The sequence below is a fragment of the Apis florea genome, unplaced genomic scaffold, assembly GCF_048593485.1.
Source record: "Apis florea isolate Af1SG1 unplaced genomic scaffold, ASM4859348v1 contig_3585_pilon, whole genome shotgun sequence".
In the NCBI taxonomy this organism is placed as follows: Eukaryota; Metazoa; Arthropoda; class Insecta; order Hymenoptera; family Apidae; genus Apis; species Apis florea.
The window spans coordinates 1,107,207-1,125,740 of record NW_028256788.1 but is presented as its reverse complement, the minus strand read 5'-3'; the positions used below and the strand labels follow the sequence as shown (position 1 = coordinate 1,125,740).

General features: G+C 33.0%; 1 protein-coding gene across 2 annotated transcripts; it reads right to left on the bottom strand.

Moving 5' to 3' along the window:
- Positions 1 to 237: 237 nt before the first annotated feature.
- LOC100864481 (uncharacterized) lies at positions 238 to 18,525 on the bottom strand. Of its 2 annotated transcripts, XR_015294102.1 has the most exons (11): positions 15,963 to 18,525; positions 13,732 to 13,934; positions 13,326 to 13,461; positions 10,546 to 10,657; positions 10,268 to 10,425; positions 10,027 to 10,158; positions 9,759 to 9,941; positions 7,853 to 8,015; positions 3,505 to 7,747; positions 1,238 to 1,569; positions 238 to 1,019 (listed from the first exon to the last, which is right to left on the bottom strand). XR_015294102.1 is itself a non-coding variant. In XM_012487684.3 (10 exons), exons 2-10 carry the CDS (start codon positions 13,917 to 13,919, stop codon positions 6,594 to 6,596), a joined length of 2,265 nt encoding a protein of 754 aa, XP_012343138.2. In that variant the 5' UTR covers positions 13,920 to 13,934; positions 15,963 to 18,525; the 3' UTR covers positions 1,738 to 6,593. The 2 variants fall into 2 exon arrangements, 1 of the variants encoding a protein (XP_012343138.2); XM_012487684.3 differs by lacking the exons at positions 238 to 1,019; positions 1,238 to 1,569 and adding an exon at positions 12,300 to 12,338 and having other exon boundaries at positions 1,738 to 7,747.
- Positions 18,526 to 18,534: the final 9 nt, after the last annotated feature.

Here is an 18,534-nt window from a genome sequence, read left to right as displayed (position 1 = left end):
CAATTTTGTGACGTTTGCGTTGAATTCGGTATTAAGGAGGAGATTAACGTGGTTGTTGATTGTGTGACGATTGTGAGATAATTTATGAATGATACGAATGATTTTCAAGTTAAATATAATCGAATTAGTTAAGTTTGATTCGATATGAATATTCTGGGATTGAAAATATTTTGGATTTTTTTTTTATATAAGGAAAAAATTCAAAAATATAAAATAAAATACGCGAGAGGAAACGTATTACATTTATTTGTTTTTATTAATTAATATATTTATCTAAGATTAATTATATTTAATTTCATTAATATGTTTACCCAAGATAAAAGAAACATTGTTTATCGCATATTTATCTAATATCAATATAACATCGTTTCGAAGAGCTGCGTTGTTCCTTCCATGTTAGGAATAACAATCCACTTGATAATTAATCTGTAAAACGTAATTATCTCATTTTATTTCTACGATTATCATAGGTAAGGTTAAATCAAGTTGAATTTTTCTATGTGAAAATTACATTTTGGAATTTAATTAGAATCACTGCGTATATAATTTATTCGTATCCACGTATTTTATCTAGTATTTCGAATCCTAGATAGACTGTATTAAAATCTAAATTTTGTTGACGCAAGAGCAACTTTCTATTCGATCCAAGTACTCGAAATTTTTATATTTTTTATCGAGAATATAAATATGGCCATCTCAATGTATCCATTTAAACGGTGATCTTATAAAAACATGCAAAATTAAACGAGATATTAAATCTAATTTAAAACACTCTATATATATATATATACATATTCTAAAGTTGCACAATGCCTTTAACATTAAAAATATACGAAGAAAAAGTAATTGCATTTATCTACATTCAAATTTCTGCATTGCATAATCTTGAAAAATAAAAAATCGAACAATTCCCATTCCCTCTGGCCTTCAGTTCATGAATATGTATTAGACGCCTCTAATATTTACAACATAGTTACATATTTATTCGAAACCCTGTCATTACACACAGTTACCATTACCTAGAAAATATTTTACATTTATCCCACTTCAATTATACAGTACTGTAACTATTTGCGATAAATCTCGTTGTCGCGATAAATCCGGCTAGAAAATTGCTCGTATTCGACTCGAGTGTAAAATTGCTGTCAAGCCTTTCGAACGTAGTACAGCTACTTTTAACATAAAGTAACTAAATATATATTTACGATATAATAACATATTTTACCGCTTCACTTGCCTTCCTACTCATGCTCGTTCCATTGCAGATTTACTTCTAATACGGCAAACTGGATTCGTTCATTATCACGGATAAATATACCTTAAATGGATCATTAACGTCGATATCAAGAATCAATGAAGGATTACGCGATAGATCGCTCAAATTCCGGCCGATCGATTGCGTGAAACAATCATCAATACGTCGAAAATATCATTATTCTCGCGGTACCGCTTGCCATATGTTGCCTTCAACAACCTACCCCGTTCAAACATAATCTCTCGAGGAAGTGGTTTTCAGAGTCGAAAGGTGCTTCTGCTTGATCTTTCACCTTCTATCTATCCGTTGAAATTCTGTCAGAGAATGGAGAATATAAATATTATTACGCTTTAAATGCAAGGGATAATAGCAGAGGAGCGTTTAATTTATGATTATTATGGAGTTGACAATCGATAAACATTTGGCAGAGAAATTTTTCTAACTTAGGAAGGATATTTAGGGATAGATTTCACGATTCGTGATTTCTTGACATCACGCTCTTCTCCCTTTATTTTGAACTCATTTGGCTACAGAATATCACAACATGATAGAGATCGAACTTTAGAGAAGAATTGCATCGATCATATAGTGTATGTGTATGTATATGCGTGAAACTCTCTTCCGTTGATCGAATCGAGTCGTTTTTGATCTTTTACACATTTTTAAACTTGAAATCAATATTTAATACAAAATGTAATTACAATCGATCGTGGAAGAATTGAATTTACTTTGGAAGAGGAATTCTTCGAAAGAAATTGACTCGATTAAAATTTGTCCAGATTCACAAATAAGAGATGTATAAAATAAACGACAGTTTCGATTCGATCGAATTTCACGAAAAATAGGGATCGATGGCAACGAGTTGACGGCGTGTTCAACAGACATATCATTAATCTTTTTTTTCTTTTTCTTTTTTTTTTTTTTTTTACATATACCTTAAGTACAAAACAGCAGAAGTAACGATGCGCACGGACAGACAACGATACACAGATTTAAGTGGGCTACGCCGCATTCATAAATATACTCTTGACACTTATGCAACTGAGCCCCGTTTATTACAACGCGACGATAATAAAATATTATTTTCCAGTGAGTCTGGTTCTCTGGCGCGATTTGATGCATGGTTCCGTTGTTCTCCTTTTTTTTACTCGATTATCAACGTGCAATTTGTTCCATACTTGTTCGAGATTGAAATATCATTGAGAAGTTTGCGAAAGTTTCGTCTCGAACAATTTTCAATTTGTATTCAGTAACGGAAGATAAAATTTTATGCAAGGGATGTGAAGTGATATTTTATATATGTCCATCTTTCGTTCGTTATCAGTTTCTTTTTTAAATTTGTTATCTCAGCTTTGTAATTTAAAAAGTTTTTTTAAAAATTCTTTTCGTATTGGCAATTTTTATAATTGTTAAGTGATATTTTTGAATTTTTATGAAGAAAATTGCAGAATGATAAGTTAATTAATATTTGCACTCGAGAAGGGTGTGACGTCCATTTTGAAACTCATTTAAAGGCTGTATAAGTTTTTATAAAGAGAAAAAAAAAAAAACAGAAAATAGATAGATTATAAAAATCACGTAATTAATCTTAACAGCGGAATCAATCTCGAACATAGTTTTTTCAATAAATTACGTTGATGTATATTATTTTGTAAATATTCCATCAATTACGTCAATCATTTGCAAATTAATTTTGAATAATTTTAATTCCTTTCTCCAAGAAGAATTATATAAATTATAATTAGTGACTATATTTTATATAACATATTTTTAAATATCTTTACAATTCACGGGTGAAACAGAAAAGCAATACACTCATAGATTATGATCTTCTATAATTTTTATCATATATAATCCTATATACTATATACTATATATCATTTTACATTTAGCCTGAGATAGAAGATGTATGTATACCATACGATTAAAGTATTGTCGACAGTACGAAAGGAGAACGACGAAATCGATGCAGAATTATTTTTCTTCTACTTTTCCCTAAATTTGTTCCTCTTCTATAAACAATTATTATAACATGTCATATGTTCTTCTTATATCGAGACACGAGTTCTAAAACGTGTATAAAAGAATAAAAGTATCATAGTTGCAAAGATTTCTTCAGGTCTTATTGAAATAAAGATTTGCTTTTCGCCGATTAAACCTAAAAACTTCGTGGAGAAAAAGCTTAATCGACACGTCAATTGATTAAACTTAACAGATGAATTAAATAATATATTATATTTTCAACGTACATACATAATTTCCATTCGAAGAAATAGTTTTGATTATACATAAAACACGAATCGCACAATGATCGCCACATAATAATTTACATAGATACATCATTTTGACTCAACACACGAGGATTGCGCATCGTTTTGCGAATCGGTAGCAACTAACTCGTTTTTCTTCGAAACAATTTCGCAAAGACACGTTCGCTCAACATGAATAAAATTACGCCAACAGTTAAATTATTCCGCTTTGTACAATTTTCTTTCTCGCGTGAACCGTGGACACAGCGTTCGGCGAATCAATGAGTCGTCGTTCTGCTTTGTACCAATGCTGAGTATTACATCAACAACGTTCAATAGATACTCTGCTTCGTCTCTCTCTCTCTTTTTTTTTTCTTAAATAATTAGCTTAAACGCGGCAGTTAGGAAGAAGAATGTTAACAGGAAGAAATTGAATAATTTTCTCTCTCTCTCCCTCTCTTTCTCTCTCTCTCTTTCTCTCTGATAAATTGTATACGTATTTTTAGAAAAAAGTGTATGAAAGTGTAATTTAGAATATATACGTGTATATATTTTTCTTTTCAGTTGGAAATCGAGATATTTTCGTATAGAAAATGATTTCTTTGATATTCGTGACGAAAATGAAAATATAACGTTAATTATTTCGTGTGATTATTTCATTAGTTTATTTACTATTATTATTATGTGTCGTATGAAAATTATATGTATGTATATTTTAAATATATAAAAAAATATCGTTATAATTTCTTTAAAAGAAAATATATAATTGTTTACAAGTATAATGAACGAAATATAAGAGAATGTTAAGTGAGAGTTAAATAAAAGAAATAATTTCGAAATTATTATCGAGAACACTTTTCCTCCCGCTGCATGATAAACGTTACTTAATTATTATTTTTATATATATTCACAGTTTCATAAACACATTTTCGTTGCAAGAATGCAAGTGGAGTCACTAGCGCGATTAAAGAGCTTCACAGTCGTGTAGAATTATTCATGCTTTAACAACGATATTATCAATCGTAATCGTGACGAAAAGTAATAATATAACCTCAAAATTATCAACATCAAATCTTGCGAATTTCAATCGTGTGAAAAAAGGAAACAAGTAAAAAGTAAATTTTCGAATAACATTTACATTAATATAATAATATTATTAAGATTCAATAATAGAGAAATTTTCAATAGATTTAATAAATAAAATATGAGTTTACAAATCTATAAATTGAATTTTGTACGAAATATAACTCTTGTCGAGTTTTCATTTTAAAAAGTGCTGATTTTCGAAAACCTGAAGCATGGAAATAAAATTGGAATAGCAATTCCACGGAGATATGATATTTTTCATAGAATCGTTTGTCATTGTCAAATCATCGACCACAGCTCTCGAACACCTTGCCTCTCGAAAACGATATTTTTCCTTTGATACAATGTATCGTTATATATTTATATTATATTATTGTACGTATATATAATATGTAATATATTTTCAATATTTCCAGTTCCTTCGATGGATATAATAAAATTGTTCAACAATAACGTTATTTTCTTCTTACTGTTGCTCTTTCTTCTTTTACAAATAAATTGATTCACGTATGCATACACGATTGAAAAAAATCTTTCAATATTCTTTTGATAAAATCTTTTTTTTCTTTTTAATTCTTAACGATCGATAATTTTTATTGTGACGTTTTCGACAATTTTTATCGTAACACTTGCTATACTATAGAATGGACCATGTAACACGAATATTTTAATTTATTTCCGCTATATGTGGATTGATAAAAATTTTCTTGTCACAAATAATACGATAACGAAGGGTAATTTTTCGTAATTTTTATTGTACAGTAAATTTTTAATATTATTTACATCTTTTTTTTTTATGTATACTCCAATAATTATTATCCATCACTAATAAAACGAAGATGATCTTACTCAAAGCAAAGACACGCATCTTCAAAATTAATTCTGAATCTTCTTTAAAAAATCATATATGATAGAAAAAAGAATTGTTATCGATTCGCTAATCATAAAAATAATTGAGAAATGATTACGTTAGATGGTCCAATTTTGCGAACGGAAAATAGAAAAACAGATTTTTTTTTTTTTCGAATGATCGAAAATGGATGTTCGAGATGCTTGGCGTAAAATATATCTCAGACAGTCTATCATAATAACAGCTGTTATAAGAATAAAAAAAATTCGAGGCTAAGAGCAATAATAAAGTTATTATGAAATTACTTGATTCACAGGAAAGTTTGATTGATGTCGACGAAAGTCGTGTTCTTTCATTAGTGGCGTGACACCGCGTAATTGATAATGATTAGATTGAAGAAGTGGCCGGGGAATTCAGAGACAGGCAGCGTATGTAAATTATTGTATATAAGTAGTCGTTAATGTGTCAGTTGTAAAATTAACACTCGTAAAATCGGTGTCGATAACAGTTACGTTTCATGTTGGTACACCGCTCGAAGCAATCGGAGAATTATTTTGAATCAGTTTCCCGGATAATTCCCTAGGATAAATCAATCGTTCGAATCGTAAATGATACTTTAACAATGGAAATTTCATTAGAAGTAAATAGGTTCGAGCGCATAATTTTCTGACAATTTCTTTTTGAGCAGCGGAACTCATAATTCTCCGGTTGAATTTAGAGACCTCACAGACTGTACAAATTATAAATATACCCTTAAAATAATGATATATCGCAGTAAGATTTAACTGTATTCTATTAAATCACTTCAACAATGAGCACGTACCTTATCTACGTACAGACATTCGGTCTGGATTTAACAACCATCATGAGTGAACATCTCTTTACACTTATCTTAAATGTAATCTGTGTATAATACAACGATAAAAAATTATATTGATGTTTTTTTTTAAAAAAAAAAGAGGAAAGAAAAAAGAAAAACAACGGTTCGTTACACGTAAAGTGAAAATTTCTTTGTGAGATGAAAATTTAAACGATACGAAGAATGATAGTCATACCTTGGAATAATCTTCTTCTTCCTCGAAAAAGAATCAATCAATTATAAACTTTAATTGCAGTGGCAAACCGAGAAAAGAAGTTGAGAAACGAGAATCATTCAAAATTTGTGCGTTTTGAACAACCAAACTAAATTGGCTCTGCCTTCCTGTCTCACGACTATCTTTATGTAGAAACCAGTAACGCCATCTGCAAGTTGCTGTTCACGCTTCGGCGATTCAGCTTCGTGCACCCTAATCTCCACTCTTCCCTCCTTCCTCTTTCTCCCTCTTTTTCGTTCCGATGTCTGTCTTTGCTCCAACTTCTTCTCTGCCTCAGGTTTTCGACCCTCTATGTGCAATTGCAATTGCTGGAATTGTCTGCTCTCCCATTGATCCTCGTATCTTCTTTCCTCTATCTGTCGTTGCAACGCTTCCTCCTGCATCCTCAACATTACTTCCTGCTGCGACGTCCAATGAGCTTTCAATTCCTCCAGCTGTAATTGCATCTTCTTTTCTTCGCGAATTCTTCGTTGCTCCTCTTCCTTTTGCTGTTTCAACAACTCTTCCTGCTTTCGTCTTTCTTCCTCCAGCTGCCCACCTAATTTCTCCTCTTCTTTTGGTACAATTGATTCTTCTCGATCCTGATCTTTGATCGCCGTTACTAATCGCTGCTCCAATTCCTGACGTCTCTCATCTTCTTCACTTTTCAATCTCTTCTGTGGAATTTCCTCGTGATCTGCCTTCCCCAGATCCTTCTCCTTTCGATGTTTCTCCAAATTCTTCTTTTCCTCCTCGTCCCTCAATTCCACTTCCAATCGTTTCTTCTTCTTCTCGTCCTCCAGCTTCGCCACATCTTCCACCTTCTTCCCTCCTTCTCCTTTCTCCTCTTCTTCCTCCTCCCTCCGCTTCCTCCGTTTCTCCTCCTCTTCCCTCTGCCTCTTCGACTCCTCCTCTTGCTTCTTCCTCTGCTCCTCTTCCTCCCTCTGCCTCTTCAATTCCTCCTCCGCCCTCTTCCTCTTCAACTCCTCCTCCTGCTTCTTCTTCTTCATACTCTTCTGCCTCCTCTCGAACTCCTCCTGCATCTCCTGCCTCCTCAACTCCTCCTCCTGCCTTCTGATCAGCTGTTCGTCGTGCTGCCGTTGCACCTCGTCCTGCCTCATCGATTGATACTGACTCCTCTGCTCGATCAGCCGTTGCAGATCCTCCTCTTCCTGCCTGTGCTTCTGCCACTGTTCCTTCTCCCGTATTTCCTGCTCCGCTATGCCGTATTTACCTTCAAGCGGGTGCGAGACCGCATCGTTAATAGAAATTTCCTCGCATCGAGGCTCGTCCGATACGGCCGCGATCAGTGCGGCCGTGGCCGGAGGTTAGTTGCTACCTGAATGCTGTTTCTCGTCGGACCCCTCGTATGACCCGGTCGAGCTCAGTGACGTGTTGCTCCCGAATTGGTCCTGCAACGAGGATTGCACCGACAGACTACGGTCCTGGTGCTTCACTTTGTGGGGGGAGAGCTTTCCGGGGTCGACACTGGTCGGGTCTGCCTGCAACAAACTCTCTGGTTAAGAGGCTTTCGGGATGGGGCGAAGAAAGGGTGGATGAGAGGGGGAATCGTGTCTACGTAGTTGTTGCGGTTGTGATTCGAGGGCGGTGTTTCGAAATGTATGAGTTGAAGCAACCCTTTCGTTATGGGGACGCGTGTCGCGGCGCCATCTTGCGGTCGAGGCTCGAAGCTGTGTCTTCGTCCAATGCAAACCTTGTAACTTGGTAAACAAGTTTAAACCGGTATTCTTTCGATTTTTAGAAGAATACTGTTTTAAGTATATTCTTCTCAACTATATGGATGATATATATCGTTGTTCTCCGTATCGAAAGGGTGGTGTAAGTTTTTATATTGGTATATTGAATTGTGATTGTGGAGAGTGAGAAAAGTATATTGTGGTTATTTATCTGTTAAAGTATATCGTAATAAATTTAATAGGAAAGGGGTGTTTATTTTTAAAGAATGAGCTCAGGAAACATTTATTTATTTTAAAAGGAACTAACAAGAGCTAATCGAATAAATACTACGTGTGCAGCAAGGGAAAAAATTTTCCTTTCAACATATGTGTGTAAAATATAAAATATAAAATGATACATATAATTAATAATATATATATATATTAGAGATGTGAATATGGCAAGGATCAAGAACAAAGAGTGATACACTCTTACACTGTCCACAATGATTAATATATTCAAGATTATTAAATTTATGAAGGACACGTCAAGTGAATAATTTTCTAACTATTTCACAATATTATTCTGAACAATGTAAACAGTACATCAATGTGATATATCGTTAAACAGTAAAAAAAAAAATATATATTAATGATTAATATTAAATGTTAAATAAAATAATAATAAGATATTAATTATTGATAAATGACAAAAATAAAATAATATATTTTTATCCAAGGATAAAAATAAAATTTCTAAATAAAAAGTACACGAATTAACATTTAATTTTTTAGATAAATTAAAGAAGAAATTTCCAAACATTCAAAAAAAAAAAATTTCTCAATTATTACACATTATATCGCATATATATATACATAATGAATTTTTCAATCAAATTTTTAAATAATTTGCACTCTTTTTCGCATGCTTCGACAAGAGACACAACAGGTATATATGTGTGTATATATACATATATATATATATCAAAGGGGACAAGAAGAATCATAAATGCATATTCATACTTGAATTATTCCCGACCATAATTTCTCGTCGTTCTTGGGTTAGCTTTCTAGGGATATATAACGAAACGTTATATATCGAACGAAATAACTTTGAACTGAGAGCATACTACTGTTACCTTCGTGGAGAATGTACATTTTTTTTTTCTCATTTCGCTAGAAATTCGCAAACTACAATCCTCTACACTAAAAGTGCTGCTTGTAACAGTGTAATCTTGTCAAATATCTGACTAATAATGATATTATACATTTTTTTTTAAATGTAATAATAATTTTGCGACTAGTACATCAAAAGTGCTGCTTGTAACAGTGTAATCTTGTTAAATACTAATAATGATATTATATATTTTTTTTAATAATAATTTTGCAACTAGTTCTGTCTGCGACATTCCTAATGAAAGGCACAAATGACTTCGTATTAGGTAAAAATTATAGAATATCTAGGCTTCTACTCTGAATAGTTGGAATTTTGATTAGAAAGAAAAAGAGAGCGAGAAGTGAGAATGTGTTAGTATTTAATTCCATTGTTATTTCTGAAACAACACGCACCTGATAGGCCAACGCGTTCACTATGATCCCCGAAGGTACCAGGCCCAGAGGGTGAACTTCCCTCATAAGCACGTTTGCAGGAATCTTGTGGAATTGGATGTACTCCAGAAAATTGCCTATCACGTCTTTCAGATCTTGATTCTGATTGCTGTCGCAATATTTCTTGCTCCACATCAAGGCCGCCTGATAAGTAATTTTTCACAAACTTTTAATAACAATCGAATCTTTCATAATTGTAACGATTTTAATAATATTGAATAACATTTACTTGGAATTTGGTAAATTCATCGGCACGCAACTCTTCTCTAGCGAGGATTAAACGAACTACATGTTGAGGGAGAAGGGTGAACGAGCCTAAATTCAACACTTCGTTGCCATGTTCGTCTACGAATTCAAATACCTGTAAATAAAATATATTTCTGATATTTGACATTCCTTAAATTAATTTATTACTTTCTTTTTAGTTGAAGAAGTAAAAGAAAAGTTTCCAAAATTTTTTGCGATCTCACCTTATGAACCAAGGATTTTGTACATTTGTACTGAATGTATCGTTCAGCTGACGCCAATAAAGCGCACACCGTGTCCACTGTTATACAACATTGCACAAATCCGGTGCAAGCTTTCCTCAGTTGTTCTAATCCGTAATAATCAGCTGCGTTCATCAATCCTTTAAAATGGAAAGAAATTATTGATTATAATTAAGGCAATATTTATTAATAATTAAATTATATCAAAGAAAAGAGATTGAAACTTTCTTTTTTTTTTTTTTTTTTTGTAAAGTACATACCCAATAATGTTCTAGGCTGCAATGTCACACATCCGGTATGAATGTATTCGATCAGCTGGCGAAACACATCAGGTTCAAATTCCTCGATGATCACCGTATGATGTTGATTTGGCTATGATTCATCAAACAAAATTTCATATTCACAACAATAAAAACATCATACCACGAATTTGAGAATTGAAAATTCATGCTAAGCGATTATACGTAAATGTGATGGATATACTTCAATCTGAAGATTAAACAATTCGACGATTAAATTTTTTTCCAAGACAAATTTTCGAATAATTCTAAAAACCATCACGTCAATGATTTCTTAATAATCAGATCGTCCATCACTGTTCGCTTAAGCATCGATGAAGAATTGAAAAATCGACGTATTGAAATCGCAAAAATTTCATATAGGTGCACACTCTTTATTAGGCGAACTACTGTGCTTTTAGTTTCATTACTGCACGATGAATTGTGAGATGCAGAATCAAATCGTGCCCTCCTCTACTAAAGAGGATTATGATTGCGATCGTGCGTGTCTACAGCTATTGCAAATTTGCCTGTATATACTATACTATAAGAAAGATACGATCTTTGAAACCGTGTAATCACTTCAAGACTTGCATGCCGACTGAAAGAGATAGACTGGAACCGCAAATGCTTCATATATATATATATATATATATATACGGATTCAATTGTGTTGGATGTATCGTAATTTCTAAATAATTAATCGTACATGAGGATACTAGATTGATAAATATAATTTGATTGTTGTTAATTTGCTTTAATATTGCAATATTTTGTTTCGATTCAATGATAATTCATATGAGATAATTTATATTTTTAATTATCATGATGAAGAATCAATTCTAAAACATAAAAGTTAATTATTAATATAGAAATATCAGTTTATTAATGTTATGAGCAATTGCTTGCACGAAGCTTGTTAGACGAAACAAGATATAGTTAGAGTGAGATAACTATATTTTTAGTTTCAAACCACGCCACGGCATGGCGCTTTGTGTCGTTCTATCTTCATCTCGCTTCATCTAACTTGTACTTTAATAAATAAGCCAAATTTTTGAATAGAAACTTTTCTATTTGTTTTGATCGTTAAAATCCGATTATTCCACGAATATATTAATATCCTTTGAAATTATAATCCTTTCTTAAAGCGATAATATAAGAGATAATCTAATATTCCGAGACAATAAATCCATAGTCTATCTCTTTAAATATACTAAAATATAATTTCTATATTTTTTAGTAAATAACATAGCATTAATATTGTGATAATTTGAAACCTAAATCATATAAATATTAATTAAATTCTGAATAATTTTTTGAAATAATTATATCGATTTTATTAATTTCACGATTAATTACATTGACTTCACAATATCAATGCGTAAATATTCCATGCAATCGATACAGGATAACTCCTTCATCGCGAGATCTCGCTCTAAAAATTCTACTATTATATAAATCATACATCGAGAAATAGTGAAAAAAGAAACAGGCCAATCCATCTGACCAATTCTTTAAATTATTTAGGATCGTCGTTATCCAGGATCCTTCTCCTTATTTTTATTAGAGATTATTAAAAGAAAAGAGAGAACTGAGAAAGAAAGAGAGAATAGTTTGGCGAGCATTAGAGTGAAAGAGAAAGGCCAAGGAAAGAAATCGACAAGTAAAATAAAGAAAAAAAAAGAAAAAGGAGAATCAGGATGCAAAATCATATAGAGAAGGCGTTATAATAATACCTCTTGTATAGGAGCCAACTGCTGCGCGAACCCTGACCGCTATACGGCACACAACAAACGCACACTTACTATTTCTATCATTTTAACGACTGTTTTTGAACACGGTATGTATAAATATTTTTCAATATTTTTGTGTGAAATGCAGAAATTTATATGCAAAATGTTCTATAAGTAATTTTAGTACCCAAAAAAATTGCAATTTCAAAATTACTTAATCGCACATAATTATTTCAATGCATATGTACGATTATTTACTTATATTTCGATATTAAACTATGGTTATAAAATTATACAGGTATCTCTATTTACTTGTATAATTGCATTGAATAATGGAGAATAATAGGGAATATTAATGAAACAAGATATTAATGCACGACGATACATTACATTATAATAAAAGAAATTTAATTACGTAGAAATTTATTACCAAGAATAAAATTGCGTGTTCAATAAAATGAAATTTTCAATAATATCTCGTTTCGTATCTACGTTTTTTCCATTATTCAATTATAATGGATATAAATAGTAACATAATATAACAGAAGTAACATAAGTAGTAATATTCATTCTATTATGACACCCGTTAAAGATATAGTTAAATATAGATGTAGCATTAAAATATTTAAAATCAATTTTCTCAAAAATACTCGCATTAAAAAATTATATACCATTTTTTTTGTGTCTCGTGTCAATATTTTAAATATAAAGCAAATATTTCCTATAATACAACTAACATCAATGGAAGAATTTATAAATGCAATGTCTTTTTAAAAATAATCGATCCAGATTAAAATTTTCAAAAATCAAACGATCAAATATTTAATTTTTTATCAATTTCAAGATATGAACACACGTAGGTGTATCCTATTCCACGTATAATATTTCAAAGTTCACTGCCCACACTGTTGTCTGTTCGATTCGAATTTCAATTTGCTTTGACATTTCTGTCTTCGAATAGCTCGCATTGTTTATTAAAGAATAGCAAAAGTATAAATAAACTGATCTTTCCGCAATAATTGCGATTACCTGTTGCGCTGCATTCTGCAGATTCAACAACGGTTCCGAGCTTCTCTTTAGAAACAGGCGGATTTTATTCTCTTTCGGTGCCGGCTCTTTTTTACGCTGTGGACTTGGCGCTTGGTAAAACATTTTCTGGAAAACTCTGGAAAAAACAGAGTGAATTGTGTGAATTTCGTCATTAAATTTAAAATTTTTTAGAATCTTTAGGAAATTCTGTTAAGAATTTTCCTTGAAATCCTTGAAAAATCTTAGAATTTTTAAAATTTTTGAAGAATCGTAGACATTTCAAAGATTTTTAGAATCTTTACAAATTTTAGAATTCTCGAAACTCTGGGAATTTTCAAATTTGAGTAATTTGAAAATGAATAAACCGGATAAATTATTATTATTTGAAAGAATAGACAATACGAACCTACTTCTGGCCGCTAGAACAGCCTTCACAGCGCAAATAGGTTCTTTGGTATCACCGACGAGGAAGGTCACGTCGCATAGTTCTGGCATACTTGCCAGAAACTTCATATCCTCGGCCAAGCCGGCCTTATTCTCGAAAATCGAATAATCCGACTCGTCGGCCACCTCTGACCCTGAAGCCTCCGGCATCGAGCTCGTATTTTCCTGGAAAAAACTTCATGTAGCCCGAATTCAATTCGAAAATCATAATTTCGATTCAATTTCCCTCTTAAAATTTATTTGTCATAAAAAGAGAAAAAACTATAGAAAGAGAAAAGAAATTCAAATAAAAGATAGAAAAAATAAATTTTTGGAATGGGATTTGATTTTTTTGAGATATATACGTATAAAATGATATTTTATAAAATGAAATATCTTAGAGTAATATAATTTAGATTTATAGCGTGTATTAAAATTTATATATACTCAGAAAAATAGATGAGTTTTAAATGTTGGGTAGGATATATTTGGAAGGCTATCTGAAAGTTTGAAGCATATTTTAAACTTTGAAGTCGATAAACAAGGCTTTATCCAACGCTTGATAAATTTTAGTTCCGCGTACCTTTTATTATATTTTATTATTTATAACACTTTTTATTTTTTTTTTTTGAATAAAATATTATAAGTAAAATCTATAATTAAAAAATTATTTGAATTATTTTTTACTTAATTAACATCTCATCGCATAATTAAACAATATTTAACCATATAATTAATAATCGAATGTTTTCGAACCAGAAATTTAGCAGAAATTATTCACTGAAATTTAATTCAGTGAAATTTCGTTGAATTCTCATTTAATGATCTAAAAAATTCAGGTATTTATCCCGGTATTTCAATATTATTAAAATTCACATATACATATGAACGAATATTGCGTGCAAATAATTAGATCAAATGCCTTTCATATCAGTCGATTTTTATTTTATTAATATTATTCTCGTTAAACATTATCCAAAATTTATTTCATTTTTGAAGGAATCATGAAAGATTCTTACTAATTTTATTATTGCAATTTCAGAAAAACTTTATCCTATATTTAATAATTATTACTTTCCTAACAACATTTCACCTTCTCAAATTTTCAAGAAAGTAAATGAATTTCTCTCGAAAGAAATATTGTAAAAAAAACTAAAAAAAAAGAGAAGAATTTATAATTAACACAACAAGCATATGAATCATTCAATCGCAATTCTTTCTCTTATTTATAAATAAACGATAAATCTAAGGTGTATAAATGTTTTATCGACAACTCGTAAGAAATACGCAAATACGAGGAGTAGTCGTTCAAGCTAAGGTTAATCGACGAATTCTCGCATGAATGGGTTTAAATGCGAACCGATACAGCGTTAAGTTGCGAAATCCACTTTCCTTTATCCGATCCGGGAAATCTGCAAGTTCGTCGATAAATCACCCCCTGACGAAAGACTTAACTACCCTTCCGTGTAACGAGACCTGTTATCTACGATGTAGTTAACCTACTTGCATCAACAGAGCCGTTTAATCCACATCCCACGCCGTCCATATTATACTTTCATCCGACCTTTAAGCAGTGAAAATTATTTACGCGACGTAGATATTCAGACACGCGAAATTCGATTGACATGTCGATAGATGGAGATGTGGACGAAGATTTCAGCAAAATAATTCTTTAATTCTGATTTTTAAATTAAGTATTGATAATTGAGATAGACAGTTTAGATTCGATGAATTTGATTGGAATCTTGATAGGGATGATTAGGAATGATTTTCAGGTTAAATGTAACGATTGACTGAAAATAATGGAAAGACAAATATATATACATATCGTGAAACAAGAATTCAAAAGTTTACTAAATTAATAAGAATACGTAAATAAAAGTTCTATTATTATTTAATATAATTTCTCGTGTCGTATCATACTTCTTACACACGATTACAGCATAAAACACGCAGAGAAACGACACAGGACAAATAAAATTTGTCCTCTCTCTCCCAGCCACAGAAAATGCCGCGAGAGAAAAGGAAAATCGGATTTTCCCTTCCACTGTCTCCGATCAAGGATATCCCATACAAAGGAAGAATCGAATTTTCCAAGAAACAACCCCCGTCTTCATTAAGGGGCGCGTAAATTGCATCATCTCGGCCCAGCCGAATAACCAACCATCTCACCCCCGACCTGGTGCCCCGCTCTGGAGCCAGCTTTTAAATTACCTGTTGCTCGAATCCCGGAGCCCCCTCGCTCGCCGGCCCGCTTTTGCCTCGAAAAAACACTTTTACCTCACTTCCTCCTTCCCACGATCACGCATAATCCACCATACACGCTCGAATTTCGATCTTCCTTCTCTCGCCCTACAGCATTTCTATCCTCTCTCTCTCTTTTCTCTCTTTCTCTCTCGCGAAAAGAGAAGATACTTCGATTCAACGTAGGTTAAAAAAAATATATATATATATATTATATATCTATGAGTGGTCGCAACAAACGAAAATGAACTACTCCAGCATCGCCACCCCTCCGTGCAACACTCGAGAAACGGAGCAACTGTACGGAAGTGACACGCCTGTATCCGCTCGGCCACTCGACTCTTCCCCTCCGTCCCTCCTCGTTGCAAAAGTGCACGCCTCCAACTTCCTTTCGGGTCCAACGGAAACGAGTATCCGTACACGTACACACACACAGGCGCGCGCGCGCGCACACGCACACACGAGGGGGATGGGTCGAACGGGGTCGGTTTCGTGAATGGAACTGGCGCGGACAAACGGCGGATAAACACTCGCACTCGGCAAAAGCCACTCGACTGCGACGAGCCTACGACGTTCCCTCGGGCCAGGCCAACCCTTTATTGCGCACTCGCGCAACCCTCGCCGAGAGGGATGGAGACTCGGACGTTGCTGCGCCTGTGCGACCCGTGCGCGTCCTCCCAAGGACCTCTCCCTTTTCTTCCTTCTTTTTTTCTCTTTCTTTCCTTTTTTTTTTTTTTTCCTTTATTTTCTCTTTTCCTCTCGAAATTTTTCAAACGTCATGAATAAGTTGGTCGTATGTCTGATTGCATCACCGATCTAATGAGACGGGTTAATTGCATATCCACGGGATAGAGATTGGATATTGAAGGCTTATGGATTCTATTCCTCGTTCGAGGAAGGGAAATTGTTTTCTAGGCATTCAGAGGTTTTCAATCTTTGTTTTGTAGTTTTTAGAGATTTTTAAGGTTTGTTTGTTTCTTCTTTTTTTTTTTTTTTTAAGTTTTTGAAAAAGGAAAATTGTTTGTAGAAGAGGGGAATTATTTTTAGAATTTCGTTTTTTTAAATTTTTCTGACTTTGTTGTTGCGTGGTTATTTTTGTTGGAATTTGAATTCGGTTGGCTCGTATTAAGGTTTGGTCGATGTTTAGCGAGGATGCGGAGCCGATTTTGGCCACTGTTCACTCTCGATTTTTCACGCCAGTTTACAACGCGAGCAACGAAAGTGAAGGTAACGTGAACTCCAGCGTGACGAATCCGGGTCAAGCTCAAAATCTGGCTCTGTGGACCGCAACCATTCATGTCTGTGGAGGAGAGCGTTCGTCTCCCTCTGATCTCCCTCCTTTCCTTCTCCACTAATCAATACCAGCCGACTCCGCAACAAGTAGATATCCCGGCAAGAAAGATGGAGAAAAAAACATTGGAGTTTTCCAGCTTTTTTTAAAAAAGAGCTTCTCTTTGAAAGCTTCTCCAACGTTGTTATCGATAATGTGAATAATTCAATTACCCTTCTGTCCATCAAGAGCAACCTTTTAAGAAAAATTATCCAAATAGTTTTCTAAACGAAGAATGTCTAAAGCGAAACTCGATTCATTTCAGATTTCATGTTTCCAAAGAAATTGTTTCTTCGTAAAACGAATTTTTATTTTGTATTTTTTTTTTTTTTCATATTTTACAAGATGATTTGAAAATTAATTAAGTAAATATTTCTTGCCAAAGAGTTTAATATATAATTGAATGTTACGAATATAAATGATTTGTCAGAAAAATTCACGGGATCGAATTTTTGAAAAATTTCAAGAACAAATGAACAACCCTCTTTGTCAGTATCCTCCCGAGAAGAGTCGTCGAGGACGCCTGCGCGAAAATAACGAACGATTTCGTTTTGGTTTCCGTGGCAGCCCTCGATAATTGGTGAATGGCTCGATAGACATACGCAATTCTTCGTAATTGTAAAATTGACTAGGAAAAAAAAAAAAAGAAAAAATAGACAGAGACATTCCAAATATTTTCACTTCTTTTCTCATCAATCAACGTCCATCTTTATTTATTGAACTCTGATCGTTGATCTTCAACGTGCACATGCCTTGCGCATTTTATATTAGAATAATACATTTGCATAGAGTCGTGATTGATTACGTATTAATACGAAATGTTTAGCGATTTGTTAATAATTAATAGACAGGCCAAGTGGAAACGGAAATTTATGGTCGGACTAAAATAGTTCAAGGTTAATTCGGAACTGTGTCATGACCGAGTTTCATCGTGAACTCCTCGATATTCAATATCATGTGCAATTACGTGGCTGGATCCGCGTCAAAGGAATTCATAGAGTCAATTCATAACAATGAATCGAACTGGGAACAAAGGAAAACAGAGGCTTCAGGCATTGCTTTCAAGACGAAATGAAATCGAAGCGCGGAAATGAGAAGAATTTTCACTTCGAGAGTGAAAATGAAAATGATCTAATACGTTATCTTGTGCATAGTCATTGCTATACGAGTATATGAGACCATAAGAATAAAGAGAATTTTTGTGGAATAATA

What these genes read in the sequence shown, in the direction of transcription:
- LOC100864481 (XM_012487684.3), bottom strand. Translation starts at nt 13,919, where the DNA reads ATGCCGGAGGCTTCAGGGTCAGAGGTGGCCGACGAGTCGGATTATTCG. An exon ending in GTTCTAGCGGCCAGAAGTAG is followed by an intron (nt 13,462 to 13,731) that starts GTTCGTATTGTC and finishes TGTTTTTTCCAG; the next exon opens with AGTTTTCCAGAAAATGTTTT. An exon ending in TGAACGCGTTGGCCTATCAG is followed by an intron (nt 8,016 to 9,758) that starts GTGCGTGTTGTT and finishes AGTTTGTTGCAG; the next exon opens with GCAGACCCGACCAGTGTCGA.